The sequence below is a fragment of the Papaver somniferum genome, chromosome 3 (genome assembly GCF_003573695.1).
Source record: "Papaver somniferum cultivar HN1 chromosome 3, ASM357369v1, whole genome shotgun sequence".
In the NCBI taxonomy this organism is placed as follows: Eukaryota; Viridiplantae; Streptophyta; class Magnoliopsida; order Ranunculales; family Papaveraceae; genus Papaver; species Papaver somniferum.
In genome coordinates, this window is record NC_039360.1 from 76,074,680 (window position 1) to 76,101,590 (window position 26,911).

At 36.2% G+C, this 26,911-nt stretch overlaps 2 protein-coding genes and 1 long non-coding RNA gene across 4 annotated transcripts; all 3 read right to left on the bottom strand.

The window, feature by feature from the left end:
• Positions 1 to 321: 321 nt before the first annotated feature.
• On the bottom strand, positions 322 to 2,016 carry LOC113356535. Its single transcript, XR_003363041.1, has 3 exons — positions 1,920 to 2,016; positions 1,764 to 1,800; positions 322 to 1,158 (listed from the first exon to the last, which is right to left on the bottom strand). It is a non-coding gene; the product is annotated as an uncharacterized LOC113356535 (long non-coding RNA).
• Positions 2,017 to 2,597: 581 nt separating this feature from the next.
• LOC113356534 (UPF0301 protein Plut_0637-like) lies at positions 2,598 to 17,872 on the bottom strand. Of its 2 annotated transcripts, XM_026599696.1 has the most exons (4): positions 16,691 to 16,791; positions 3,319 to 8,201; positions 3,062 to 3,187; positions 2,598 to 2,961 (listed from the first exon to the last, which is right to left on the bottom strand). In XM_026599696.1, exons 2-4 carry the CDS (start codon positions 3,367 to 3,369, stop codon positions 2,740 to 2,742), a joined length of 399 nt encoding a protein of 132 aa, XP_026455481.1. In that variant the 5' UTR covers positions 3,370 to 8,201; positions 16,691 to 16,791; the 3' UTR covers positions 2,598 to 2,739. The 2 variants fall into 2 exon arrangements, with proteins under 2 accessions (XP_026455481.1, XP_026455480.1); XM_026599695.1 differs by lacking the exons at positions 2,598 to 2,961; positions 3,062 to 3,187; positions 3,319 to 8,201 and adding exons at positions 11,558 to 12,389; positions 17,459 to 17,872.
• A 268-nt stretch (positions 17,873 to 18,140) lies between these two features.
• LOC113356533 (heat shock 70 kDa protein 17-like) lies at positions 18,141 to 25,038 on the bottom strand. The gene is made up of 14 exons (XM_026599694.1): positions 24,053 to 25,038; positions 23,299 to 23,531; positions 22,833 to 22,992; positions 22,448 to 22,684; positions 22,206 to 22,342; positions 21,737 to 22,064; positions 21,394 to 21,555; positions 20,968 to 21,042; positions 20,770 to 20,870; positions 20,616 to 20,685; positions 19,298 to 19,354; positions 19,125 to 19,186; positions 18,936 to 19,008; positions 18,141 to 18,807 (listed from the first exon to the last, which is right to left on the bottom strand). The coding sequence occupies exons 1-14, from the start codon at positions 24,821 to 24,823 to the stop codon at positions 18,625 to 18,627; spliced, it is 2,649 nt and encodes an 882-aa protein (XP_026455479.1). The 5' UTR covers positions 24,824 to 25,038; the 3' UTR covers positions 18,141 to 18,624.
• Between the last annotated feature and the right edge of the window lie 1,873 nt (positions 25,039 to 26,911).

Below are 26,911 nucleotides of genomic sequence, written 5' to 3' on the forward strand. Positions count from 1 at the left end.
GGATACTAGGATAGTCAAATCCACCACTAACTCACATTATGTATTCAACTAATTATATTACTCTTGTCCTTGTAACAGATAAGGGAGAAGTGTCAAGTCTGCCACTTACCTAAGGTGTTTCACCAATGGATAGTTCAATCACAACTAAGGTATCTTTCCAAAGCACTAAATGTCTTCTCACGGCACAATTAGTCTAAGGATCAATAACAGTCTGGTTAAGCTTGAGTTGCAACATAATCAACACAGTGGTATTCTAACTACAATGGATACATGGCATACACTGTGAAAGCAAAATGTTGACGTACTTAGATTCAATTATATCTTAACACAATTTAAGCATTCAAGAGTAACATAAACAGTATGAATAACAGAGAGTCAGGGTTTCATCTAAACCCTAGTTATGAAATTTGAACATGATGATAATACTGAAAACAAACATAAACTACTACTTGGTGCACCGGCTAATTCGGGCATGAATTTTACATCAAAACCTCTGCTCTATTTATACACAATTTTCACTCAATCACTTAGAATTTGATAATTTAGAGAACACCCACTCACCAATAACACGTTTTCTGACAAACCCCTTCTGCAATTCAGCTCCTTGATTTGATGTTTTGTTTAGCTGTGAAGAAATCCTAGTCTTATCTCTCTCAATTATAGCTTCTAGGGTTACTGTTTTTGATAAGGGAGAAGATAAGATGGAGAGAGATAGAAACTAGGAGATTGATTGATGGCTCTTGAGAAGGTGGTTGTGCTCAGAAGTGGTCGGGAGTGGAGGTGATTGATGGAGGTGTACTGGGAGTTTTTGCAGAGCTTGGAGAAGATGCGAACGAAGGTAAAGGGGATGTTTGGCTCTTGTTCGATTAGGGGAAGAATGGTGTGTGCTAGGGTGTTGAGCAGTTGCATCAAACGTTGATGAGTCGGGTTTGAATATGGGTTAGGGATCTTTCACTTATCAGGCCCAAATCTTCTTCAAATCTACTATCTCAAGCCCACACCTAGTTTTGAGTCGTGCAAACAACATTCTTCACTCGCGGATGAGGTGCAAACAATATTCTTCACTGCCTTCTAGCGGAAGTCTTTGTTGTCTTTCTTTCATCGCCACAAATTCTCTGCTCTTTTGGCTTCTCTATTCATCCAAGCTTTATTTAGTACCTAAAAGCACAAATTAATTAGTGCAAGAATTTATTCTTGAAACATTGAAAACACACAATTTGGGATAATATATGATTTTAAAGTGCAAAAGATGAGTTAATTGCCAATAAAAAGGTGTAGAAATATGCACTATTTGGCAATCATCAGCTACAATTGTCTACAAATACACATGCAACAGGATATATATGTTTAACTTCAAGTTACACATGCTAAAAATACAACATGATATATAGGTTACACATAGTGTAACAAAAAACAGCATGTCTACATCAATTTGAAGTTGTTCTTCTGAAACAAAATTGTTTTTCATCCTCCTCTCAATATCAACAACAAATTCTCATACTGGACGTGCAAGAACAACAAATAATCAAAAAAAAATTGAAAAATGTTTTGAAATCAAACCAAAATAAAATTCGGACATAGATTTGTTGTTTTCCTTCTTTTGAAACAATGTTATTTCTCTTCTTGTTTTCAGTTTCAACCAAATCATGTACTCAGTATCAACCAAATCATGTACTCAGTATCAACCAAATCAAAAGAAATAAGAAAGATCCAAATCCTAAAAATCGAAATCAATATAATTCAAAACTAGATCGAAAATACACCTATGTTGATTTCTCTATTCCAACCTGTCTTCTTCTTCTTCTCAGACCAAACAAAAAAACGAAAATTAGTAGAAGATCGAAATCAAAAAATCCATCAGAAAAACTAGTGAAATCAAACCTATTTGATACAAACAGAAAAGATAAATTGATACAAACCTATTTGTTATTCTTTAATGCATTGTCTCAATCTCGTCAGATCTGAAAACCAGTGAATAAGATCAACAAAATTGAGAAAAAAATTAATGAATTGTTGTTCTTCCTCTCGTTTTCAACACAACAAACTAAGGAATTCTTGTTGTTCAATGCAAAGATTCGTGTGAAGAAAAAATTCCAATTCTGTTTCTGAAGAAAAAAATCAACGAGAGCAGAGAGAAGAGAGAGCTAAAAAATATTTGATTTGATTTAGTTTTGGTATTTTCAGATTTATTAAAAAAAGTTGTTGACATCAGCAATCCGGGAAATTTCAAAACCTGACCCCAAAATTAAAAGTTCTGGACCTAAAAATATCAAAAACTAAAAGTATGGAGTTGATAGTGAAGGATCCATTTTGTGGGGCTTCTATATATTGAACCCATATAATAGGGGTTATAGTATTTTTCACTTCTTTCAAAGGTACGAACGCCATCAAGCTTCTCAGTTGCAACCAAGACACAACCATTTTCTAGTGCAGAAAGTGGGTGGGCCCATTTTGAACCAAGCGGTGTCGAGGATATATTTGAGACCCCTTCTTGGGGAGTAGATCCAGAATCCACAACGAGTACCTGCATAAAAATTGCATGGCTTACTTTTTATCCACTAGAATCATGGCTTACCTTCACGATCATATGCCATTCATGCCCAATATACACAGACTCTAATCCTCATTTCCTTATAATTACATCATCCACATACTCTCCTTCACTTCTACACTAAAATTGAAAAGCAAAAAAGAAGAGTTCGAAAACCAATAAACGGACTACATAAATCAAACTCATGTTTATTTGATAGAGATACCACTACTTTGCAGAAACTGATGCCAATCAAGTTTTCTATATGGCGCATTACAAGATATGAGCATCTCATATTCCCTCATGGCAGCAAGGGGGTCATAGACCTGAATAGACTTTTCCAATTTTTCTAATGCCAATCTTGTTGCTGCCCTGTCTCTTTGTCTTTTCAATTTGGCTTGTCGCATCTTAAGGGACTGAGATTTCTCATCCTGGATTAATACAACAACAGAAAACAGAATCAGGCCATTGAATTAAGTGATTATAAGATTTTTATGGAAAATATTGATTAACTGAATATGATTAACTTACAGTTAGATGGAGATAAACCTCCGATTTATGGATGAGACCAGCACATCTAGCTCTCAATGATTCAATACGCTTCGCTTTTGCAGTAGGTGATTCAACTCTAAGCCTTCTAGTTTCGAAATCAGGATCCTGTAATTTGATGAAATTAAAAAGATTTTAGATTTCAACTCAAGCAATTAGGGATACACAATCAAAATCATCAAAACCCTAATTAGTAATTACAGAATTGAATGAAGAACGAATTTGAAGATGTTACTTACTTGTCGAGTATCAGCACAGAGATCAGCGTATTCATCAGGATCCAACGACATCGCTGTTGATTTGGGGGTTCTTGAGAACAAGAACAAAAAGAAAGAACAGAGTATAGATGAAGAAAAAACAGAGAAGTTGTTTAGGGCTTTTTTGTGTTGTGAAATTCAGGCGATGGAGTTTGGTTTTATATGAAGATTAGAAGTAGTAATTAGGAAACTCAGAGAGACTCCGTAGTGAAGTAGGAATAAATACAAGTGTTTTAGGGTTCGGAGAAGAAACTTGGGAATCACGGTTGATGTTATCGGACGAGTTTAGGAATTTCCGAAATAGAAATTGCTTTCTTTCCCGCCTAAGCGTGTTCTTCTCTGTAAGACCAGTTGTATCTTCGGAAGCAAAAATCAGCCGGTGAGAATAGCTTGTTTTACCTACATACCACCAATTGATAAGGGGCTACCTAAATGATTCTCATTTTCCCACATAATTTGTTTTAAAAAAGTTACCGACATGTTTTAACCACGTAGAGGAAGAGGTTGTAAATTTTGCTTAACTAGTAAATCAATTCCAACCAATTAGGCTAAGCCTTATCGTCTTCAAAACCAGTATACTTAGAAGAAGGGTCATTCTAAGTATCTTTTGAGTGTTTGAGATCCTACCTAGTGTAGGGATTTGATTGTGCGAGATAATATCTTCAAGAACTTTATTTTTTATCTTCTCGTGAATTCTACTATGAGATGAATCTTCTCTTCATAATGAAATGGTTGATAGGTCTAATAGGAATCTTAATCTTTAATCATCCTGGGGTTTCTTGTAGAAGTTAATTAGCTGTTGCTTTTCCATTAAAAGATGTGTTTTGATTCCTAGTATCCCATTAAAAGGATTATTTAAGTTATTAATTGGAGTGATTAAATTACTAAGTCCAAGAGCTCTATTAATATTGGGCGGTCATCTCAAGGTTTTTCCTATACTTGGCAATTATTCTTGGCAGAATCATAATTCTCTCTTGAGAATACTGGTTTTGAAGAATAAGCATACTTGGCTTTTCAGTTTTCAGTACTCAGAGGTTAACTCACAATTGAATGTCTTGTCTATATCATAACTGCAGGCCTGCAATATTTCTCATCATTGCATGTTTAAAAACTTTCATTTCCTAGATATCCCTGCATGCTCATCTACGTTACCTCCTATATATTCTAAGGGTTAATCTTGATTCTACTTGCACCCCTTTCTAGCTTAATTTTTCAAACTTTGTAATCCTTTATTCTAGTTTTCACACTCATGGAAATCCCTGAAGCACAAGTTAGGGTCTTGGATTTAGATGAGGATGTTGAAGAATTCCCTTTTAGGTTTGCTGCTCTTATCTGTAATAAGTACAATAACTACCACAAAACTTCTGTAAAGCATAACCTGAATAAAATTTGGACTATAAAATCTTCTGATTTTAAGATTGCAAAGCATATGTTCAGGGAATGGGAATTCAAAATATTTTTGTGGTTATGTTCAAGAATAGCAGAGACAAGGATATTGCTTATGCTGCTAGGCCTACTCTCATGTTTGGCAAACTGTTTGCAGTCCAGCCACTTGGTGATTTGGAGTCTATTTTTGACCTTGTCTGGGAAAAAGCTCTAATGCCCGTGTTGATTACTATTCCTTCGGATTTGGTCAACAAAGGAAAGGCGAGAGAAGTTTTGGATGAGATTGGCACTTTCGTTTCTGCGGAATCTGCTGCTGGGAATCATTTTGAAGCGAAACTTATGGTACCTCTTAACTCTCCTCTTACTAAAAAAATGGTCATCAATACAAATAAGCGCACCTACATCATGTCTGCTTTCTATCCCAAGCTTCCATTTCTTGCTTGCAAGAAATGTTTTGTACTTTACCATGATGAGATATTGTGTAAGGAAATCCAGTCGAGGATTTGTGTTCGTGATCTGCCTGCTCCCACTCCTCGAGCATCCCATGTTGCGGTCTCAAAGATAGTGAAGGATCAGAATAAGGGAGAAAGCTCTCGTGCAGCTGGCCTCTCAAATGTTCGCTCGGGTGCAGCTACTTCACATGGTTCTTCTATGCCTACTGCTTTTTCAGTTAGTCTCCAGCCAGCTGGTGCACTCGGAAATAGAGGTTCTTCGTTATCTATCCCTGCTATTTCATCTGTAATGCCTGCAGTTTCTTCCTTAACTATCAAGGAACCTATTAATCTTGTCTTACCTACTGCACCCATTACACCTATTAATCATGTATCTCCTTTTGATAATATATCTTTTGGCAAGGATGGTCTTATACATGATAGAAAAGGAAAAAGGCCTAGGACTGCATTTGAAGCTTCTTATGTAGGCTCTAGCTCTTTTTCATCCTCATCATCTTCGAAATTTCCACCTCAATGGCCTTTGATTAGCTCTTTACCACCTTTTACACCTCCCAGTGATGCTTCTTTCAATGTTGGTAGTTTAGGAGTATCCTCTAGCACTGGTTCTGCTGCGACAAATTTTATTTGGTCTGCTTCATGTACTTCTTTCTCTCAAGATGTGTTCACATCATCTGGTTTTTCCTTCAGCACAGCTACTGAAATGAATTATTCTTCTGAACTTTTTATGAGTGCTAATTTGTATTGTGACTTTGTAAAACCTAATAATCAGATTAGTGATTTTAAGGAGGTCTCAATTCTCGATCCCATGCCGTTATCTATGCTTCTTCCGGAACCCATAGTTACTGATGAAGAATTTGACAAAGAAATTGATCTCATGATGTTGGACCCTGCTTCTATGGATGCGGAGACCTCCTCAGCTCATAACCTTGTAAGTCCCTTATTCTTTACCTGATTTTTCATTCCCTATCATTTAATTGCTTACTGCTTTGCTCTTCTTTTGCCTCTCTAGTTCTATTTTCGTTTTATCTCTGCTAGTCTCTGTGATTTGTGTATCTTTATGTATTTTGTTCTGTCTTTTGCTTTTCTCTTTCTGTATCTTTCATTTACTTTTCATCTAGTGATTTTATCTGCCTTTAGTTCTCATTTGTGTGATCTGCTTGTATGCTTCTTAGTTTTTTGAAGTGCTTTTATTTTAAGTTAATATGAAGTTTTTTAAGTTGGAATATTAACGGTTGTTGTTCCGATAAAAAGTGGCTTCACATACTAAATCTCTATATGAAATTCAAATTTGATGCAATATGTTTGATGGAAACAATGGTTGATTATGAATCAGTTAAGAAATATAGTCATCATTTACCTTATGATACTTGGTATGTTGTGCCTTATGTTGGTAAATCGGGGGGACTTGCTTTAGGTTACTTTGAGAAGTCTAATATTGAAGTAATTAGTTCTTCCCTAAACATGATACATGTTGTTTGTGACATCACTCCTAGAATTAAAAATTGTCTCATCTCTTTTGTGTACGGGTCTTTGAATTTATGTGGTATGAGAAATCAATGGAATCTTCTAAATCATATTAATGAGGAAGCAAATAGACCTTGGCTGCTGCTAGGAGATTTTAACTTCATTCTGCATGAGTCAAAGAAACAAGGTGGTGTAACTAAAAGCTCTTTATTCCCAGATTTTATTAGATCCTCATTAAATATGCTGAACCTTAATGAAGTATTCTCTTTTGGTAATCCCTTTACATGGTGTAATAGAAGATTTAGGAATCCGCGAGATCTTATTTTTTAAAAACTGGATAGAGGATTTATGAACGATAAGTGGGTATCTGTTCTTCCTCAAACAAGAATTACTAATCTAGGAAGGGTTTTCTCCGATCATAGTCCAGTTTTATTGAATTGTCTCCATTTTGAGAAAAAACTTTATATTTCGTACAAGTTCTTCAAATGTTGGTAGTTAAGTCCAGACTTTAAAGATGTTCTGTCAAATTCTTGGTCTAAGAGAGTTAAGGGTTCTCCGAGTTTTGTAGTAGCTGGAAAACTAAGAAATGTGAAAAATGATCTTAGTCTGTGGAATGCCAATTCTTTTGGTCATATCAAAAGTAAAATTCATAAATTGAACTCTGAGATAGAAAAGTTTCAATCCATGCCATTCTCTCCTGCTATAGGAAATTATATCCTAAATTATTCCAAGCAGCTCGACTATTGGTATGAAATTGAGAACTCCTTCTATAAGCAAAAAGCGAGGATAAACTATTTTGTTCATTATGACAAAAATACCCAGTTCTTCCATAACGTTGTTAAACTAAGAAACATGTATAACACCATTCATACGGTTAAAGATGAGCAAGGCAACTGGTTGGAGTCTAGAGAACAAATTGTTTCACTTTTTGAAACACACTTTAGAAAGGTTTTTCACTCTTCTTCTCCTAGTTCTGTTGATATTCAAGAAGTTTCAAAAGATGTTCAGCCAATTATTACTGATGATGTCAATCTTTCTCTTGTGGTTATCCCTACTTCTGAGGAAATTCTGACTACTATCAAAAATATGGAGTAGAACTGGCAAACAAGCCAAAACCCGTGGGTTTTCCTGGCCCGGCCCATAAAAAACCCGGACCCGGCTCTGCTGGTGTCTAAACAAGCCGGGTTAGGGTTGGAGAAATGTCAGCTTGTGAGTAAACGGGTTAACCCGTCCCGGCCCGTGAAACCACGGGTACAACCCGTAAACCCGCAATTATTAAGTTATGACGCGTGTCCCTCCCATCCATACGTGTCTCCTAGGTATAAAACTAAAAAACCCTAGCTTAACTTATCTTCTTTTCTTTCTCCGTTTGCAGCGGCCATCGCCTGAAGGCGCTGAACTTTCCCTCTCGTCGATTGCTCTCCATTTTTCTCATACTGCAAGCTGATATCCCTCTCGCGATTGCTCTCCGTTAGATGAATAGGTATTAGGTACTTTCTTCAATTCTTCTACTGAATCTGCTCTCTTCCTTTCCTTTTTCAATCTTTATTTTTATTTCTTCACCTGAATCGATTTGTTCAAAAATAGAGATAGAGATGAAATCAGATGGTAATAAAGTGAATCTGAGAAGAAGGTAAGGTTCACTATTAGGGGTTTGAATTATGGGATTACAGGGTTTTGATTACTAATTGAATTTATGTTGAATCGGCAGGTATCACCTTCTTTCCTCTCTCTTTTCCTCTGCAAGTTTAAATAACTTTATCTAATAATAAATTCGTCCATGGGTTTTGAACTGGGAAAGTTTTGGAGGACACCATGAAATTGAAATCACAAATGGGTCTAAGCTTATGCATGGCTTCTCAGGGTGTACATCAAGGGGTAAGTAAATTCGGAAAAGATTGGATTTCTATCATTATAATTGATTTTCAAAGAGACCCAATTTATAATTTTTGTATTTTTCGGTTACTGGATGGACCAATTACGAAACAAGTAGTATCTAGTCTAGTGGTTCTGGATTGAGGAAACCTAGTGGTAATGCTCAAGGATTAATGGATAGTAAGGTTGAGGCAGCAAGTTTAGTTGAAATATCTAGGGTGAGGGTTTGGCCGATTAGGTAAGATTTTTTTTTGTGTTTTCTTGAAATTTTGATTTACTTGCTGAAGTGATGGTTATGCAGTAAAACATGAATGGATGGTCATAATCTGGTACTTATCAGTCTAATTTTGTTGTTATTTTGATTTAGTTGGCGAGTGATTTTTGTGTTGTTTATTTGATTTTAGTGACAACATAGTGTAGTACTGATAAGTGTAATTGCTTGCTTGGTTGTCTCTATAATGAGAAGAAATTTGAGCTGTAAAATCAGGTTTCGCTAGAATGTTGAGAAATCTTAGATTGTAGCATACATGAATGAACTATGTAGGGCTGCTAATTGTAGAACTGACAAGTGAAGTGTATGCCTATCTATCTATAAATTGAGATGGAATGTGAGAGGTATAAAATATCGGTATTGTGATATTGTTGAGTAACCTTTGGTTGTGTTGGTTTGCATTTGTTTTATTTGTTTGATAGCTTTAAATTGATGGGGTTGAATGGGTATATGAATTTAATAACTAGTAGTGCTTTGTTTCACTGAAAATCCTGTGTTTTATGGTAATGCTGAGAAACTTTAGGTTGTGTATGATTTGATTTTCATTTTAGTTGTTTGGTTTGATTACATAAAATTGATCTTGTTGAATGGGGATATGAATGTACTAGTAGTACACAATGTCTCCGCAAGTTAACTGTGTTGGATTTGCTAATTGAGAAGTGTATACTTCCTCCACTATCATAGCATATTTGTCCCATTTGTTGTACGCTTTTATTAAATTAAACCGGAGTTGTTTTGAATCCATGTTTTGTAACTGTAAAAGCAGATTTACACTAGCCTTGTTTCTTTATCTCTTGTTTGCAGACTTGCAGTACATTTGCAAGATGGACAAAAAAGTTCTTCCTCTATCATCTCTGATTCCTTGTTCAATCAATTGCAGAGACCAAAACCCCAATTTCAGTTTCCAAAACATATGACAATGACGTTGGTGAGTAATGGTGGATTGTTTCCCGCTAATAGAGAGGGGGGAGGAACAGAAGGATTCAATCATCCAAGAATAAGATGGAGTTTCGGAAAGTGAACAGAAAAGATGGGTTTTGATTTGTGTTGAATGGATCTGTCTTTGATTTTTATGTTGAAATTGAATGCATCTGTGTTTGGTTTTTGTGTTGATAAGAGATTTGAAGATGGTCAACGCTTAAACAGGACATAGATTAACTTAATTAAGTTTTAATTTCAACACTAATTAAACAAGCCGGGTTAACTCGTAAACCCGCAAGATTTACCCGTCACGGGCGCGGGTTAAAGAAATGACCACCCGTGAAGAATATCGACCCACGGGTTTTAGCCCGTATTAACCCAAACTCGTGTAACTCGTAACAAGCCAGCCATGTCCCTCCTGTTTACCAGCTCTAATATGGAGCCATGGAACTCTCCTGGCCCAGATAGCTTCCCGGCAGGGTTTTTCCATGATAATTGGGATATTGTTTCTGTTCAGGTTATCGAGCACATACAAAAAAAATTCAAAACTAAATTCTTACTGAAGCAGTTGAACTACACTTTTATAGCTTTAATTCCTAAGGTTTCTAATCCTTCTTTGCCTAATGATTTCAGGCCTATTAGCTTAGCAAACTCAGATTACAAAATTATCTCAAAGATTTTAACCAATAGACTTAAACCTCTGCTAGATTCGCTTATTTCCCCATTTCAGTCGGCTTTTGTTTCTAATAGGCAAATTCAGAATAACATCATTATTAGTCATGAGATTCTGCATTCTTTTAAAAGAATGAAAAAAAGAGTTAAAAAGGGTTATATGGCTATTAAGCTTAATCTGTCGAAATCTTTTGACAGATTAGAACGGTCATTTATAATTGCAGTTTTCAAAAAACTGGGTTTTTCGGATGATTGGTGTCAGCTGATGCTACAGTGCATTAGTATTGTTTCGTATTCGGTTCTTATAAATGATTCTCCAGGAGAAGTTTTCTCTCCTTGTAGAGGAATTAGGCAAGGAGACTGTCTTTCTCCTTACATCTTTATCCTTTGTATGAAAGTTCTTTCTCAGATGTTATTAAAAGCAAAATCGGAAAACTTAATTCAGGGTTTTAAAATCAGAGCCAATAGCCCTTCTATCACCCACTTATTCTTTGTAGACGACTGTATGCTTTTCTCTAAAGCATCTATTTTGTATGCAAGAAATCTTATGCAAATTTTAAATAAGTTTGCAAAAGCTTCGGGTCATGCTATTAATCTGGAAAATTCGGGTTTTTTCACAAGTGTGAATATGCATCACAAGCACATTAAAATTCTTTCTAGATCCTTAGGCATCAAATTTTTGTCGAGCACAGAAAAATATTTAGGAACACCTCTGTTTGTTAATAGAGATAGAACTAAATCTTTTCAATTTCTAATTGATAAGTTCTATGCTAGGCTTGGCAATATGAAGAAAACCAGTCTGAATGGTGTTGGTAGGACTGTTGTCACTAAACATGTTTTGTCTAGTCTTGTTGTGTACCATATGTCCTGTTTTCCTCTCCCGAAGAAGCTTACCTCTAAGTTTGATTCTATTCAAAGAACCTTCTGGTGGTCTAAGAAAAATCCCCGCAGGGCGGTTTATTTTCGCTCTTGGAATGACATTGGTAAATCCAAAAAATGTGATGGTCTTGGTATTAGAAATTCTTATGCTCTGAATAGGGTATTCATATCGAAAATAGCATGGAGAATTACTCAGTTCCCTGATCACTTAATTTCGAAATTTCTAAAAGACAAATATTTTCCTAATCAAAACTTGTTGGAAATCGATAAGGCTGCTGACGCCTCTTCTTGGATTTGGAAATCATAGCTATAACAAATTATTACGATAAATAGTAAAGTGTGTTACGTAGATTATGTACAATATATGTATATGTACAAGCATTGAAGGCGAAATAGTTTCTTTCTATATGCAAACAACCATAGTTTCTTTCTATATGCAAACAACCATATTGTTAACCATCTCGTTTCGGTTTTCTACTAATTTCTGCGTATTGGCCTCCCATCAGCTGCAAAACTTCTTCCCATAAACCTTCTGATGAAGAACTTGACAAACTCTCCCATATCAGATTAGGGCTAGTGGCAGCTAAAATCCAGAAACCTGATTCAATCTCCTCTCTTAGTTGATCCATCTGCCAACCAGCATACCCAACAAAGAATCTAAAATCCTGAGATTTAAGAATCCCTTTCTTTACAAAGACTGCAGCTTCATCCAACCGCTTTCTAGCACCATAACAAAGGCCAGGAATGACTTTTTCCGACCCAAGGCTTTGCGAGCTTTCACATGTACTTAACAAAAACATGCTAGCCTCGAGTGGACCACCATAGTGCAAAAAACAATCTGCAAATGTGGTAGCTAAGTTTTGATTAGTGGGTTTCATGTCTTTAATTCTTTTCTGAAGTGGGCGATTGATGACCAATCCGAATGGTCCCTGGCGCAGGTCACTGTTTCCCGATCTAAGAAGAAACACAACAGTTCTTTCAAAGGTACGAACACCATCAAGCTTTTCGGTTGCAACCAAGACACAACCATTTTCTAGTGCAGAAAGTGGGTGGGCCCATTTTGAACCAAGTGGTGTGGAGGGTATATTTGAAACCCCTTCTTGGGAAGTAGATCCAGAATCCACAAAGAGTACCTGCATAAAAATTTCATGGCTTACTTTTTTTTCGTCTCTTGAAATGTCTATTCTGTTGTTGTAAGCTGTTCAATTTTATAGAGCCTTATGAACATTTGCTAGAGTGCAATCATACTAAATGAACAATAGGGTCATAAAAAATGATTGGTATATACATGGTTTAGAAGCCTCGCATTTTTAGGGGCGACCCAAAAGGAATTAGGGGCGACTTTTTTATTCCCAACCTATACACTACGTTAAGGGATGTCCAAAAACGCGGAGAATACGTTAATGCGCTTACATAATAGGAAGTTATACTGTACCCGATTGTAAATACCTAATCGGAAGGTTATTAACTAGATTACACTACCGATTAAGTTCGTTTATGTGCCAAACTCGTATCTGGCTTCTATAACAATCGGGAGTAACAAGATCCTCAAGAGACTACTGATTGTTAAAGTATAGAAATTAGAAATCTTTAGATTTTTGCAATGGAATTTGGGGCTCCTATATAATCGGACGAATTAAAACCTGTCTAAGCTAACGATTTGGGGCTTCCCATAATCGGAAAGCTACGAGTAAAAATACCTCCCGATTATGGTAGATTTCAAATTCATTAAATGAAGGATTTTAGAAGAAAACTTATTTTGGGACAACCTATAATCGGAAGTTTATGTAATCCATATACCTTCCGATTATGACTACATCCAAAACACGAACCAAATGATTATGGTCGGCTCTGTACCCTCAAAATCTATGGAATTTGGCGGTGGTTCGATTTGGGGCTTCCTATAATCCGTAGGTATATAAGTAACAAACCCTAACGATTTTGGGCTACTCAACAATCGGTAGCTTATGATGTGGTAATGCCTACCGATTATTAACCGTTTGACAGATAAAACCAAAGTCAACCTGAATTCATTTCATTTAATTTTATTTCTTTTCAACTTCAACTTCGACTTCAACTTCAACTCCTCTTCTCCTCTTTTCTTTTCTCATCTTAATGTTATTGGATGATCTTTGAATTCGATTACCATCTAAGTCCTCAAATACCATTAAGATACGGTTCCATATCTGCTCTTCGGATTCCGATTTGTGGAGCTTGTGAACACGATCATGAGCAGTTACCACAACCCACGCTCTATAAATAACACAATCTTCTTCTTCGGCAAAAGCAATATCCGTGTTTTTTGTTATGAAAATTAAAACTGAAGAGAGGAAAGAGTTTGGTGCAATTGGGGTGATAGATATGAGTTTCTTTATATAGGTTTAGGGTCCAACGACTCTTTTTCTTTTTCCCAAAAACTCCAACGGCTAATTTGACGAAAGTTGAATGTGGAGAAACCAATAATCGGTAGGTATTGTATTTAGCATATCTACCGATTATGGTAGCTTTCAAAATTTGAATTTGGGGCAACTTATAATCGGTAGGTTTTGTAATATATTTAAGTCCCGATTAACGCTGCATCCAAAACACGAACCAAGTGGTTATGGCTGGCTGTGTACACTCAAAACTTATGGAATATGGCAAGGGTTCGATCTGTGGCTCCTTATAATCGGTAGGTTGTTAAGTTGTATTCCCTTCCGATTATAGCAGGTTTCAAAATTCAATACATGAAGGATTTTAGAAAAAACTCATTTTGGGGCAACTTATAATCGGTAGGTTTTGTAATATAATTAACTCCCGATTAACGCTGCATCCAAAACACGAACCAAGTGGTTATGGATGGCTGTGTACACTCAAAACCTATGGAATATGGCAAGGGTTCGATCTGTGGCTCCTTATAATCGGTAGGTTGTTAAGTTGTATACCCTTCCGACTATAGCAGGTTTCAAAATTCAATACATGAAGAATTTTAGAAAAAACTCATTTTGGGGCAACTTATAATCGGTAGGTTTTGTAATATATTTAACTCCCGATTAACGCTGCATCCAAAACACGAACCAAGTGGTTATGGCTGGTTGTGTACACTCAAAACCTATGGAATATGGCAAGGGTTCGATCTGGGACTCCTTATAATCGGTAGGTTGTTAAGTTGTATTCCCTTCCGATTATAGTAAGTTTCAAAATTCAATACATGAAGGATTTTAGAAAAAACTCATTCTGGGGCAACTTATAATCGGTAGGTTTTGTAATATATTTAACTCCCGATTAACGATGCATCCAAAACACGAACCAAGTGGTTATGGCTGGCTGTGTACACTCAAAACCTATGGAATATGGCAAGGGTTCGATCTGGGACTCCTTATAATCGGTAGGTTGTTAAGTTGTATTCCCTTCCGATTATAGCAGGTTTCAAAATTCAATACATGAAGGATTTTAGAAAAAACTCATTTTGGGGCAACTTATAATCGGTAGGTTTTGTAATATAATTAACTCCCGATTAACGCTGCATCCAAAACACGAACCAAGTGGTTATGGATGGCTGTGTACACTCAAAACCTATGGAATATGGCAAGGGTTCGATCTGTGGCTCCTTATAATCGGTAGGTTGTTAAGTTGTATACCCTTCCGATTATAACAGGTTTCAAAATTCAATACATGAAGGATTTTAGAAAAAACTCATTTTGGGGCAACTTATAATCGGTAGGTTTTGTAATATATTTAACTCCCGATTAACGCTGCATCCAAAACACGAACCAAGTGGTTATGGATGGCTGTGTACACTCAAAACCTATGGAATATGGGAAGGGTTCGATCTGTGGCTCCTTATAATCGGTAGGTTGTTAAGTTGTATTCCCTTCCGATTATAGCAGCTTTCAAAATTCAATACATGAAGGATTTTAGAAAAAAACTCATTTTGGGGCAACTTATAATCGCTAGTGATATAAGTTGGATAACCTACCGATTATAAAAGGGATTATTAGCCGAAGTATTTACACTATAATCGGTAGGTACAGTTTCAATTTAACCTACCGATTCACCTCTAACCTACCGATTATGGTGTAGGCTCCCGATTATATAAGGGCATATTGGCCATTTCGAAAAATCAGAGATAAGGGGTAGCTTAGAATTACATTTGGGTGATCTTTTTTGTCTTTTAGTGTCGCCCTTAATTCCTTTTGGGTCGCCCTAAAAATGCCAGGTTTAAAAAGGCGCTTCTGGGACGCGCTTTTGGTTGCTTTTTTGCGCTTTAGGTCATACGGGCTTCTAGAGCGCCGTTCAGTGATTTGGTATATATTAGAAGATAAAAAGTTGGGCTTTGAGGCCCAATAGGGCCTGTTACACGTTTTCTAACTAAACACCTATGAACCTAATTTTTTTACTCCCTTTTTAGAAAGGTTTCTTCTTCTGCCTCTTCTTCTTCTATCTCTTTTTATTCAAATGTTTCTTCTTCCACCGTTTTTTTCTTGATGATCATGATGACAATGACTGCCTACATGATGATATGAATGTTGAGTAGAATAGGCGTATCAGTATGTTTAGTTAGTTTAATTGTTCCTTTTATTATGTGTGAAGTTCGTAATTTTCTTTTATTAAGTTGGAGACTTCTTATTTATATATATTATTATATATTTTAAAAAGCTCGCTTTCGCTTTACGTTTTTGCAACGCTTTACGCTTTGATATGAAAGCGCTTCGTCCCACGCTTTCGCTTTTTAAAACCTTGGGTATATATGAGATACCATATTTCTTTTTCGAACAATTAAAAAGTGTGCTTTTGCTTAAAAAGAAAAAGAAATCTATGGGCTAATGAAACCAAAATGGTACATATACTAATTGTTCCTTGCAAGGAAGACATTCAAATAATGTAAGAGTTCTGATAAAGATGACCTTGTCAAGAAACTAATAAACTTCAGTGAATATGTGATATCAATCTACGGCATACCAAAAAGTTCCCACTTATGTGGGGTGGTCTCCTGATTTATTTTCTCTTTGAAACTCTAATAGCTTCCCTGGTGTCATAGGTAAACATCACTAGTACTAAGGCTAAGTCTTATGGGCTAGATTAGCAGTTAAGTGTTGCAATTCAAAATAAAAAAGTGGCCTAAAAGTTAACACTAGTTCTCTCTCCTAGCATTTGCTCGCAGTTGAACTAGCAGCGAGATTGAAGCGTTGAATGGTTCAGCGCTCAAAAAGTGACCTTTACACTGAATGGTTCAACGCTCACAAAAATTGATCTGACGGTTGAAATTGGTTGCTCTGAACCAAACAACGCTAGGTGGTGGTCCCAGCTGACGTGGGCTGCTAATCTAGCTGCTAGATTAGCACTCCCATAGGACTTAAGAAGTTGTCCCAGCTGACGTGGACTGCTAAGCTAGCTGATAGATTAGCAACCATAGGACTTAGCCTAAAAGAGATGTACACCCAGACACACTTACCTCCTTTCTAGCAACAAAACCTGCTCTGACGGTCCTCCAGTCTAATTTTCCATGAGTTGTTCCCTCTGAACCATCATCTGGAACAGATTGATCACCACTTCCTGTAATAAATTCAGTCTCAGAACAAACTCATTTTGAAACACCTAACTAAATTACACATTGGTATAAGAGAATCATGTCCACTTCCCAGAATCTAAAATGCTTGAAATTTGGTTATCACTTATCAGAACTTTCATATGCATAATCAGGATCAAGCTAGATGAAAGTGTTCACTGATGAAGTGTATCTAACTCCCACAAGAGTACTCCCAAGGGAACATTAGAGTAACTCTTACAGGTCAAACCGTATGCGCAAAAAAAAGAAAGCAAAGTGTCAATCATCAACTCTTTGAACTAATAGCATTCAAAATCAACCTCCTACTCTATTCTTGAAGTAATAACCCAGACCATCTTAATCTATAGCTACACGAATTTACATAATAATCCCACACCATCTCAACCTAACGTGACTCGTAAACATGACTAACAAGAAGCCAAACTGCAGAAATACTTGAAGTTCACTAAACTAAAAGGATCATGCATGAGTCATATAGCAATTTACTAGGAATTTATTTGATGGAATGGAGCAAGCAAATGTAATCTTCTTGAATTATATGAGCTTATTCGGGATATTATAAATGGTCAATCATACCAGTGCTAACCGGAGCAAGAAAGAAACAAAATCTAATCTAAAAGATTAAATATTTAAGGGAAAAGTGAAATCTCTTACCACCAGAAGAAATGTGACTATCATCATTCTCCCCCCTTGTAGCTCTTACAATCAGTGATCGATTAGCAGGGAAAACTTTGACTTTTTTAGATACAGATTTAATATACTGAACAGGATTTTTATGTTCAAATTGAGTAAATCCAATCACCCTTATTGAATTATAAGAAAAGGGTTTTCGAATCATTGAATTTCTATGTGAAAAAGCAGCAATTGAAGGTACTTGATTATAGTAATTGTTTACATGAAGAGAAGACGAAGAAACATCCATGATCACACTTTGAAGCTGAAGAAGAAGAAGAAGAAGGTATTGTTATTGGATTTCTCAGATATTGGTAGGTATTTTTATAGGCATATGTGGTTGTTTTTTGATTTTCAATTCACATCAAAACGTTAGAAACAATGAAAGGGAAAGAAGTAAAGGCAAGGAACCACTTTTTCTAACCGACGGTTCACTAGCGTATTTAACACTACAATAATTCTGCTTAGCCCACTGACATATAAAAATGTAAACTTCGAAGTCCAAGCTCTCAGTGGGGTTCGAGAAAAATGCAGCATTCTCGGAGTCCGTAACCTTGTTAAGAATGATAATTGTACTCGTGAGATAAAGACTGAAACAGAGGCTTTGAATCTTTCCATTCTGGCAACCATAACATATTCTTTTTTCAGTTAGTCAGTGACCAAGTAGACAAAGTCTAGATACCCTTTAATAATTTCAAAAATAGAGAGTACGATATTGATACTGTAAAAGAGAGTAGACGAGATCTAAGCCTAAATAAATTGCACTCTCTTTGTTCGTGCAAGGAGAATGAGAAAGAAAAGAAAGCCAAGATCTAAACCTAGATAAATTCTGGTTTCTTACATCTAAATTCAGTTTTCAATCATATCAATTTAATTTAGACATGTATAGTGGCCCAAGCCTAGAACTTGAACTGTAACATCAGTTCGGTATAGTGAGAAAAATTAAAACTTTTTAGGCTCGAACCATTTGAGGCTCTAGATAATGCCTGGCTGGCCTAGTCTATAAGACTGCTCTGCCTAACACCTTACAAAAACTGGCAAGCTCCAGAAGCCGTCACCACCACCTCTTTCAAACATATTGTCAACCAAACATCCGTATAGAAGGACACAACTCACTACTTCTGGAAGGTTACCTCATCGGTTCTAATTTACAACTCGTCACGACCACTTTCTGGATCTTCGCCATTTGATGATGCAGTTGATTCATCTTTGGAGGACTTCTCAGAAGACGAGTTCTCAGATTTTGGCTTCTCATTCTTGCTATCAGTTTCATTCTTCGGTGGTTTCTCAACCTTTGGCTTTGGTTTAGGGATCTTGTTCAATGTTGCAACCTACATGAATTCAAGTCGGACTCTAAATAAGAAAAATGGAGAAAAAAGAAGTCGAGAGTTTTGATATATTTCAACTCAAGGAAAGAGAATTTGCTTACTGTAGTGTATACAAAAAGAATTTACATTACCTTATCCCTGAGATTAAACAATTTGTCGTACACATCTTCGGATGAAAATGCTGGTGTGTTAAACAGAGAAGTTCTGCAATGAAAGCAAGTTATTAGCAACAGATGAAGGCCTCCCCACATGCAAGATTAGTTCACTAATTTCATTGAAGACTGAAAAGTGCTATCACAAAACTATTAAGAAACACATACTTTTTCTGTTCAGTCTCCTTATCTGCCAACCATTTCTTGAACTTCTCAGCCTCACTTCGAACCTGAAAATATTATGGATCGCTTGAAAGACTATCCAAGATATCCCTAGATAAAGCTAGAACAGAGAATCGAGAAGGCTGAAAGATGAGATAGATGAGATGCTGATAGAATACCTCATCGATTTTCTCTTTTGGAAGCCAAGATTTGTTTTTCTCCCAATCACTTACAATCTGCATAATATGCAAAAAATTCCTAGATTTAGTGCTGCTGAAAACAGTATCAGGTTAATATCGAAACACTGATTATATTTATAATTGTAAGAAAATTTAAAGACGCTTCAAAGGAATAGCTACTGTGGAAGTGACGGTCATAAAAATCAAAAATGCATCAATTTTGGGTTGTATCTGTTGGCTTTTTATTTTGCACAATCATGTTCAGCTTAACTTATTCTTTACTTAGTTTTATCTAGCCAGATTAATAATAAGCGGGATTAAAATAAAGCTCTGATCAAGTGTTTAAGATTAACTTAAGGGTAAGATATACTTTAGGTGTCTAAGACTCTATTCGAGCATGAGGAAATAGAAGTAGAAGTCCATGGCATAAACCTAGTAGCAAAGAAATAAAATACTATGTATGACAGAGCTGTAGAACGTGGTTGTACTGTTTAAGATGTTTATTATGTTGAAGAACTTACATGAGATAAATCTGATTCTGCAAGATATGAGGTGATAGTGGATAAGGATAACATATGCGCTCTAGTTTAAGCTAATAAAAAATCATGTTCAGGTCCTGAATTATTTGTGCAAGTATTTACTATTGTATACATCGCATTGTGTGCTAATACTAGGAGTAACGTTATTTCAGCATGAGGTTTTGTGCATAATCAATGTTTATGCCTAAAGTATGATGATTATGTACTGAAACATGTCAGGTGGTGCAAAAATGCCTTTGATAGGATCCTTTTTCCAACTAAACTGTTACTATTTTATTTTCTATGATACTTTGATCACCAAACTTCACAGCTGATCGATTAAGATCTACTCGAAACTTGAAATCAGGGTTTCAGACCAAGTACACTAAAATATTAAAGGTTACAACTATTTTCGTGATGACCAAAAGCACGCAGAATTGATGTGCTAATTCTTTTGAGTTTGACAAGGAACATCCTAGGCAACAAATGCACAAATATCCAATTGGATTTTGTGTTCCAAATGCTCCAAACATAAAGCAAAAACTTAAGCTCCCAACCACCAGTTGACAGCCTAGATTATGACCAAGTACACAACCACTGAGGAACCATACTCAGACCTCGATATAACACTTCGTCAACATGATCTAAAATTCTAATGACGGACGTTAATTGTTCAATCTGTTTTCTTATTCTTCTTTTGAACAATTGGCTAATACACCAAATGCACCTAAGTAGAAAGATATATATGATTTCTAGTCTTTAGATTATCAGTTAATCACACAGATTCAAAGAGTTCTTACCTGTTGAAGTTCGGTAAGGTATATTCGAGCATGCTCAGATGCAGTTGGCCGTTCAGTAAGCTCACTCAATCTGCATAAAAAGTCGATATTTAATACGTCCTTAGCACGCAATAGCATTAAGAAGATTCAAATGCAGCAACTAAACATTACTAACCTGAAAAATATGGGGTCGTATTTAGCTTTTAATAAACCAAGACGTTCTGTGAACTCTGCTGCAGAAGCATCTTCCCCATCAGTATACAACCATTCCTGCACCTGCAATATAAAACATCATAACATTAAAGAAAGAAAAAGGAAGAAAAAAAAAAGTCGAGGGAGACAATAAATGTTAGCAACGCAAGCATTGACTAACCTCTTCAAGCTTTTCGATCAAAGATTGGCGTTCCTCCTTGGTTGATATTTTCTCAATATCTTCGGCTGAATCGAGCTGGTATAAATAAAATGTCAGTAATGGAAGACTAACCAAGTAAGATTACTGAATTGAATAAAATAAACTGACTGATAAACATTGAAAGGAAAGGAGGAGCTAAAATTTTAAGGAGGAAAAAAAAAAGTAGCGCTAGTTTTGTTTCGATAAAGGAATGCTAAACCTGCCCAAGATAATTGCTCCAAAAAGTAGCGCTAGTTTTGTTTCAATAAAGGTTTATTTTAAAGGTTAATCTTTTCACTGATAAATGATAGTCTGGCCCGGAACTTCATTAAGAACTATTAAACCATGGCACTGCTTTGAGGAGGAAATCAAAACACATTACTAAGTTATGATTCAGGAGTTTCAGACCTTTTCTCTAGCAGTATAAACAAAGCTTTCCAAGTTATTCTTCAACTCTGCAGTTCTTCTACGCTCAGCATCCTTCTTATCCAGAGCGTCCAACCTAGATTTAGCTTGAGATAGTGATTCATCCGACAGCAGCATTCCAGGGCCCAGAGGCTTCTCAATAATCTACAGTTATAAATTGGAAAACAGTAATTAGATGAAATTAACAACCCCTTCCAGACTGACACCGAGGTAAGGAGTATTAGAGACACCAATCACAACCAACTTCAGATGTTGAAAAGTTGTTAAGGTCATTATTGTAAAAGGGTGAGTAATATAAATTTAGAGGTAGCTATCCAGTTTGCACCTTTAGCAGTACCCTAAATGTTCTCTTCTTCAGCTTCTTTTCTGTTTCTATTTTTTCTTCACCATTGGAGCTGGATGTTTCATTACTACCGCTATCTAAATCGCCAACGGTTTTGCTGTCTTCTGCTGAGCTCGTAGAGCCGGCATTAGTTGATGTGTTTGGAATCACAGTGGTTGAATTCTCGACAGTCAAGTTCTTTTTGGGAACATCTACCCATTCTGAAATCTCGACAGTAGCATCTGCTCGATCTAGAGAAAGTATTCCACTTCGACTGAGAGAGAAATGAAGATTTGCCTTGATTGGAGCAGAAAGATTGCGAGATGAATACCTAGAGAAACCAGAAAAGTAAGACGTTATACTTACTGTAAATCATGTTCCAAAAGAATTACACCTCATACACTTCCTAAAACTAAGCAAAGGTACAAAGACAGTTTAATTTAGTTATAATTCCATAAGTTGATTCTCTTACTTCTCACTGGCATCTGCCAAACCAGATACGGTGTAGTGCGCGAACTTATCAGAAGAAACCCCTGGTGGTAAGGCGCCTCCACTCTCATAACTGAGTGAAACCTCAAAATCCTTGTTATGCTTAATGGACCTAAAAAGCTGAATGACAGGACATAAGGATTGTTAAAAAGATGTCAAATGGTATGTCTCACCATCTGCTATGTCAGATCTAGTAAAAGTACTTCAAAACCATAAAAGTCTTACCTTGATAGGAAGTTTCTTCATACGTTGTACAAGTAACTCTTTAGTACTGTCATTTTCAATACCATGCAACTCCATTGTAAAACCATATGAAGAACCATCAATCATTCCAAGCTTGCGGTTCAATTTAATGCCATCACTTAAGTTTGCGGCATGAAGCGCTGCACCAAGTACTATAGCTTCATCAGCGTCCAGATGTTTGTCCAGATCATTTCTTCCAAGATATTCCTGAAGCTTAGCCTGAAATAAGGGGAACAAAAACCATATGAAGAACCATCAATTGCTCCTAGCTTGCCTATCAACTTGTTAACCAATGGCACTTGAAGTGAATCCTACTCTATAAATGCATAGTGGAGCTAATAATATACCATACAGTAAATATACTGACCTGTAATTTTGGCACCCGAGTGTTACCACCTATGAGTTCTACTGCGTATACATCATCAATCTTTAGACCAGAATTTTTGATCACTTCTTTCAGAGGAGTCAGAGATTGTTCCCAGAGGTCTCCACAGAGTTCTTCAAATTTCTCACGAGTTATTGAACTCCTGAAGAAGGGTAAGTAATTGACATCAATTGATTAGAAAACGATTAGAAAACGATTAGTAATTAATCAATGGAATTTTGCATGATCCTACAATAACCACTACAAGTTTAAAATTACGAATCTGCGATTACTAGAGAAAACTCAAAGTCGAAGACATTTGGGTTTTTAATTAACTTCAGCATACAGTAGAGGAACTTCTTTGACCTTCATAAAGTGGCCTTTAGTGCTAATTATTGTTTCTCATATGGTATAGTTTTTCAAACGTAACAGAGAAATTTTTACTTAAGATTTCCATGAAGTTGCTAACCTGAAATCGCGATCGTCATGAAGTGATTCAACTGATATTGGAGCCATTGTATTTGCACTTAAGATTTCCTTTGTGCGTTTAACCTGTTTTTTCAGTTTAGCCATTGCCTTGGGGAATTTCCGTACATCAAACCCACCTCCAACTTGATTATTGAACTCATCAGCAAAGTACTCGACTAATCGCATTTCCATATTTCTCCCCCCAAGATCTGTGTTCCAACTAACATCCTTTACCTGTGATAGCCAAGTGATGACAAAAAATCAAACCTCCTCAGAACTAATTATATTTCTAATAAGGGTTCAATGATTCATAAGATAACGAGGCAACTCCAATCATAACATCAAAGAAATGGAACAAACAACGGAGCACAAGCCACAAGTTAGCAACAAGAATGCAAAAACCAAAATGGTATGGACTGAGACGATAAGGGAGTAAAATAGATATGTTACAGAGTACCCCGAATACACATAGAATCGTTTCAGTGTAATTATTGTAATATTTTGTAACCCTAATCTAAAATGCAGCTAACCAAATAAGCATAAATCAGATAGCTATATACTATGTCCATAATCCACTTAGTTTCCCTTGCAAAAATGGAGTTTTTTCACAGGAAAATCCAATGTAACATTAACAACTGTCATGTTATCACCCAGAATTCACCAAACCAACAACAAGACATCTAAGCAGACATAAACAAAATACTCCTGACAAACAAAATAAAAACTTCATAACTGCAAGACAACAAGATTTTTACCTGAAATTGGTTAACTGAGACTGTTTTCCCAAACTCCTTGGTGTTATATGCCGAAAAGTAAACAAGAGTAGCATAAGTAGTACTTGAACCCATATCATAAAACACAACATGTCTTGATTGATTAGAAAAATCTTTATCAATTCCATATTGGAGAGCAGCACCAGAATGTTCATTAATAAGAGCCAACACATTAATATTAGCTAACTGAGCAGCTTGAAGTAAGCCTCTACGTTCAGCTTGACCAAAAAATGGAGGAACACTAATCACAACATCTTTAACCTTCAATTTGGTCTGTAATTCAGATAAACTCATACCATAACTAAGAATCATAGCTACAAATTCCTCAGGAGAATAAACCGTACCATCATCAGTTTTAATTCCAACACTTCCTCTTGAATCGTCAACTACATCAAATGGCAAATATAACGAATCAACTAAATTTTTAACATAACTAAAAGGTTTACCAATCATATCACGAACTTGTGAATAAACTTTATCAGGATATCTAGCTATAATCCCTGAAGCTTCTTCACCTATTAATCGATCACCATTGGCGAATGCGACTAATGCCGGTGATTTCCTTTTTGACATTTCGTTTATAGCTATTGAGATTGGAATATGACCTGGTTTTAGATTTACTACTGCTACTTTCATCCATTCTGAACCTAGATCTATACTTGAGACTGCTGATTCTGATTGAATTGGAAAGAAACTGACTAATATGAAAAATGAAATTATGAACCCTGATTTTAACCAGACCGTTGCCATCATGGATCTGGTGGCTTCCAATTTTCTTGCAAAAAAAACTTCAATTTGAATCCTCTGATGAAGACGAAGACGAAGACGACGAACAACTAATTTCGTAACTGGTCAATCGTTTCTCGTTTCCTTTTTATATGAAAAATAAACAGAATTTGAAGATTTATTATTTATTTATAAAAATAAAATCGATCGAAATTACTAAAGAGTGAAATTCACGTTCTAGAATTTGGTGTTGTTCCTCCTGGTCTGGGTTTAAAGAAACGGAAGTGAAAATATGACGTGGTATCTTAGGTGGTGTATGATGTGGCGGATGATTATTGGTTGATTTATGTTCTGCCACATCATTACTGCGCTTTTCTATCTAGTCCTGGTTTTAGGACTCAATGAATCGGTTTTTAGTATATTCCGAGTGGTCAAATTTGGCATCACTGACGTGTGAGCAAAATTTTGATTGGCCAACGATAACCATTATTGCCACATCATTACCACAGATCAATTAAGCGCTGCTGGATTCAGTGCCTCAGAACATTACCGGTGATTTCAGCTCAAACAAAGAGGCTAAACTTCCCAGAGCATTTCCTGCGAGAGTAAAAATTCAGTGAACTACTACTATTGTTATCTTCTTGAACTTCTACTGGTTTGAATGTTAATATTGATCATCTAAATGTTGCTGATAGATTCTGATACCAATTTCTTGAATAGAATGACATTTAGAGAAGTTACGGAGATTACAGACTTGTAGAAGAAGAAAAAAACTAACAAATGCAACACTCATGAGTAGTTACAGAGACTATAGACTTACAGAAGGCAATCTTGTTTCATCATTTATTCAGACTGCTGAGTTTACCAACTCAATATTGCATCATGCATGCTTGACAAGGTATAAACAGGCAAGATTGATGTTTACAGAACATGATTAAGTGCTCTCGTATCGTTTGGGTGATGGTATCTAGTTGTGAGGTCCTTCATATAACTCTACCAAAAGGATGACTCAAAAGATCGACTGTGCCTGTTTAGCTTGAATCAGTGCCAAATTGCTTCTTAATGTCTTTGAATGAAACAGTAGCTGTGCCCCTCTTTTTCGCTTTCTGCTGCGATGGATGTTCCTTCCACCCTGTCATGTAGATCACCTACAATGCTATTGAGACACGTGACTGAGACTGTTTAGGAAAGTCTCAGTTATGTACGTCTCTTAGAGATTGTTTAGGAAAGTCTTATATAATAAGACTTCTAAGCTCGGTAACAAATCCGAAAATCCGAGACTGATATGGAATGTACTTTGATTAGGACTCTTTATATTGGTCAAGAGTTAGAGTCGTGTTCGAAAGTTATTTCTTTCCCAAGTATGAATCATATATATATGTATCAACGTATTGTAAAAGAGAGAACAAGTTAATAAGAGATATCAAATTCTTAACATGGCATCGAGAGCCAGTTTTGAAACCTAAAAAAAAAAAAAAACTAAAGATGGTCAATGAGATTGAATCATCAAAAGGGAAGGTGATGGAATATGATACACAGAAGAAGAATCCTGTATATCATCTAGGATCGAGTGATGGACCAGGAACTATCATCACTCCAATAGTTATGAGAGGGAATAATTATGATGAATGGGCTAGAGCCATAAGAAGATCGTTGATAGCCAAGAGAAAATATGGTTTCATTGATGGAACCATCAAGCGACCTGAAGATCCATATCAGTTAGAAGATTGGATAGCAGTGCAATCAACGTTGGTGTCATGGATTGGTAACACGTTGGAGTTGACGGTAAGATCAACCCTGGGAGATTATGAGGATGCAAGTCTATTATGGGCACACCTGAAGAGAAGATTTTGCGTTGTTAGTGGAACAAGAATATGTCAACTAAAAGCATCTTTAAGTGAATGTAAACAGAAGAAAACAGAGGGAGTTGCTATATATTTTGGCAGATTGAACAAAATATGGGATGAGATGGTGACTTATATGAAGATACCGCAATGCAAGTGTGGACAGTGTACATGTAATATCGCATCTCAGGTAAGTATGTTAAGAGAAGAAGATTTCTTGCACTATTTTCTGATTGGGTTAGATTCTGTATACAGTTCTTTGCGTGAACAA

Bases quoted from the DNA above. Each gene is read 5' to 3' on its own strand.
- LOC113356533 (XM_026599694.1), bottom strand. From the start codon at position 24,823: ATGATGGCAACGGTCTGGTTAAAATCAGGGTTCATAATTTCATTTTTC. The intron at 22,993-23,298 runs GTTAGCAACTTC...ACCCTTCTTCAG, and splicing joins CATGACGATCGCGATTTCAG to GAGTTCAATAACTCGTGAGA. The intron at 21,556-21,736 runs GTGCAAACTGGA...TTATAACTGTAG, and splicing joins CATTTAGGGTACTGCTAAAG to ATTATTGAGAAGCCTCTGGG.
- LOC113356534 (XM_026599695.1), bottom strand. From the start codon at position 17,726: ATGGATGTTTCTTCGTCTTCTCTTCATGTAAACAATTACTATAATCAA. The intron at 16,792-17,458 runs GTAAGAGATTTC...AATTTATTACAG, and splicing joins TAGTCACATTTCTTCTGGTG to GAAGTGGTGATCAATCTGTT. The intron at 12,390-16,690 runs GTAAGTGTGTCT...ATTTTTATGCAG, and splicing joins GTTTTGTTGCTAGAAAGGAG to GTACTCTTTGTGGATTCTGG.